At 33.4% G+C, this 3,751-nt stretch overlaps 1 protein-coding gene across 1 annotated transcript; it reads left to right on the top strand.

The window, feature by feature from the left end:
- Positions 1 to 317: 317 nt before the first annotated feature.
- LOC145571435 (cell wall / vacuolar inhibitor of fructosidase 1-like) lies at positions 318 to 1,165 on the top strand. Its single transcript, XM_081630469.1, has one exon. It carries the CDS (start codon positions 422 to 424, stop codon positions 953 to 955), a length of 534 nt encoding a protein of 177 aa, XP_081486595.1. The 5' UTR covers positions 318 to 421; the 3' UTR covers positions 956 to 1,165.
- Positions 1,166 to 3,751: the final 2,586 nt, after the last annotated feature.

Raw genomic sequence — 3,751 nt, 5'->3', positions numbered from 1 at the left:
GGATGATAGTCATATATATAATTCGTATTTCTTTGAACGGATATTATTTTGAAGTTATTTTCCACATACATGTGAATGCGTTTTTAAAATGCATATCGACCATTTTACTGATTTATATAAAGCAAAGGTCATTAAAGTTTTGATTTCCCTCATAAACTTACACTTAAACTAATGCGCATTTGATGCCTAGTTGCCCACAGAAAATATAAATCTAATCTTAATAGAAGAGACGCAACATTTTCAAAGAGTGGTACCCCACCATATTTGTAAGCATCACAGACCAACAATCCCTCTATAAAAAAGGGTGGAAACCACATAATGTTTTTGTCCCAATAATAATTGCACCAAAACAAACAAATTTGTTTCTCAAACTTACCATAAACCATACCTCAAATCATAGAGCTTCTAAAAACTAATTAACATGAAAACTCTAAGCAATCCTTTACTAATTTTTCTCCTGTTCATTACCCTTGCCCATGCATACTCCCACCATAAGACTACCAATGACCTTGTGACCCCTACATGCAAGCAAACACCCGACCCGGTACTATGCGAAGCCGAACTCAGGTCTGACCCACGGAGCTCCAAGGCTGCTGACACTCAAAGCCTGATCCTGATCATGATAGACGATGTTAAAACCCGGTTTTCAGACTCACTTCAATATGTTGAGGAGTTGGCCCGGAAGACCCATGACCCGGATACTATCCGGGCCTTGAAGCAGTGTATCCGACTTTACCGGGTTGTGTTGGATACAAGTATAGATTTAGCTGTTAGGGCAGTGAAGCAAGGGGATCCAAAGTTTGGAGAACAAGCCATGGTGGATGCAGGTAATGAGGCCGAGGCATGCCGGATGGCGTTCCCGGAGGATAAGGTTCCGGGCCCAATTCCGGGTCAGACACGGATGCTTCATGGTGTGTCTAATGTGGCTGCTTCTATGATTAAGGAGTTGGAGTGAAGTTTTTGTTCCTTGTGTGGTAAATACCAAGAGTATTTGTTAGGTCCTTCAACATACTTCCTAGTAGCAAATAAATGTCTCACAGCTCACAAGCTGTGTCTAATTTCTTTTATTTCTTCTGATTCAGAAAAAGTTGTACAAAGAACAACATTATCCAAGTTACAAAATTAAGAAAGTGGCATACTATTTAGAGACGACTTATAATAAAAATGGCAAATCTTGTATCACCTTCACATATGTGATCCTAATTCGCAAGTGACTTTTGCAAAGTTGCAACTTTATTAAAAAGAAAAAAAAAAAAAAGAAAAGAAAAATAAAAAATAAAAAATAAAATAAAATAAAAAAAAGGATCTTTTTGTTTTTGATCTTTAACTAATCTGTAACTAATCATGCATAAGCAAACAAAACTTGAGTTAATCATCAAGGACATTGAGAAATGCTTAACAAGTAAGCATTAATACGAGTAACTAAACGCCAGAAAATGACAGGAGTTATAACTTATCTCATCTCATGCAATTCTAGTGCGCAACTTCATCTTTAAGACTTTTAAGTCTTTGTCCTGTACTTTCCGCCATATAAATGAGGAACACCCGGTCAACCAGGCTGATTGACAAAATATGTAAATCAGTCCCTTTGTGGGCCATGATCTGTCAGAAGAAATAATTAAATAATGCCTTGTACGGTCATCAATTGTAAGAAAGCAACGGAACGAATTTGCACGTTAGGGACGGACGTTAATAACGTCGTTTACCCTTTTTATTTTATTTTTATTTTTTGTAAACACCCAAAATTTAATCTTAGCTATTGTTGCTTCTTGATCCTCACCTCGATCTTCATTGGAACATTGGTGTACTCATTTCCAGTTCGAGGGATGACAAAGTAGAAGTTCAATCTCCCATTGTTTTGGTCGTTTACCTAGGTAGATTAATTCGTTTTTAAAGATTTAAATTGGTAATTAGTTGTGAGCAGATCTGGTCAGTGACTAGATTAAATTCTTCTAATGAGAGTTTTTTTTTTTTTTTTTTTTTTTTTTTTGAAACATCTAATGAGAGTTTGATAACACAGAGTGGACTAAAAACTTCATGGTCTAGATTAAATTCACTTTTTAACTTTCTCAAAAAAAATAAAAAAAAAAAATTAAAATTTTTAACAATGGATTGAGAAATTCATGTTCAACAATAAATTAAAATTTTCAACTAACAAATAAGTAATAGGTAACCATATACTTGAGCGATCGACCACATACCACAGATATCAATGAAGCTGGTGAGTTAATTGGACTGCCGCAACGCCTTGACTCAAATTCAAGCGACGTAATTGGCTCCAAATTCAACCACAACCACTACAATTTAAACTCAAAATCACTGAGTTAACGAATTATCTTGGGATCGAATTAGTTGTTATCAACTGGAATTGCTCAAGGAAGTTGATTTTCAATGGAGTTCGAATTAGAGTTTCATAAGGGAAAGTGAAAGAATTTTTGTCTTCTGTTCATCAAGTACAAACAGCAGGGTTACGACCTTGACTAACCCAACGTTAGTCTATATTTGCCATGTCAATCTGCCATCCCAATTACATCCGGGTACACTTACATATTTACCCCTCACTAAATCATTGAAAAGACAAAATTACCCCTTGATTGACAAAGTTTGTAAATCAGCCTGATTAACTTGTATTTCCTCCATATAAATTAGTGATTATCGTTTGAAATTATACACAATTTGACATACTAGCATTTGTTACTAAGCACAAAGATATTGTATTTATTTATGTATAGCTGAAACTTTTGATTATCTACTACTTTCTCATCCCATTAACAATGGCCATTACTAAGTCCATGGTCTGTTCTCTTCAGATTATTTTCACTTCACTTCATTTTTTAATTTCCCTCTCTCATAAAATATTTAGTTCAATTCAACTCAGCTCAGTTCCAATAAGTTCAGTTCAGTTCAGCCAATCAGAACACGCCCTAAAAGAGCATTAGATCACTAAATAATCCAATAAACTTGGTAGCTTCGACAGAAATCAAAGACCCTTCTAGGAAAAAAAAAAAAAAAAAAAAAAAAAAAAAAAAAAAACTCATTACATCTGCCCCAATTTCATCCTAACTCTAAAAATCGTAATAGAATTGAAAATAAAGGGGATAAAGTGAAAATTTACCACAAATTTTTAAATTAAAATCTATAACTATAACTAAAGAAAAAACCGCTCGCATCACCTTTCATTAAAAAATTTCCCTCCAATTTGCTTATGACATCATTTTTTTTTTTCCTATTTTTGTCTTTCGAAATTCAAGATTGGAAAAAAATAATTCTTAAAAATAAATGAAAGTGTATACATCAATTAATCAAAAACATATTAATGATTTTTCTCTTTTCAAAAACCCTCATTTTGTGATTAATTATTTTACACTCTCTTATTGATTTTTTTTTTATTCTAATTAAATCGTGCATCACACGAGTACTAATCTAGTACAAGATTATAGAAATGGGAAGAAAGCCGGAAAAAAAATGTCTGTAGATTTATACGAAAAATTAGAAGATTAATGTGAGAATGTCTACAGTCTAGGAATAAGTTTGGGGCCGAATATTGAAGATATTAAGTGAAACTAACAAAACTAGTTCCACGAAATAAGTTAAAAAAACTTCCAGTCAAACTGTTCTCAACTTGTAGGGTTCCTAGTCACAGCTTGCTATGAAAACAGAATATAACAGTCAATTTTCCAAAAATGGAGAGCATGAACATATATACAAATTTGGATGCAGCAAAAAAAATAGTTTGTAATCAAACATATGC

The sequence above is a fragment of the Chenopodium album genome, chromosome 12, assembly GCF_948465745.1.
Source record: "Chenopodium album chromosome 12, dcCheAlbu1.1, whole genome shotgun sequence".
Lineage (NCBI taxonomy): Eukaryota > Viridiplantae > Streptophyta > Magnoliopsida > Caryophyllales > Amaranthaceae > Chenopodium > Chenopodium album.
The sequence above is the reverse complement of the archived record's forward strand: the minus strand, read 5'-3'. Positions and strand labels throughout refer to the sequence as shown.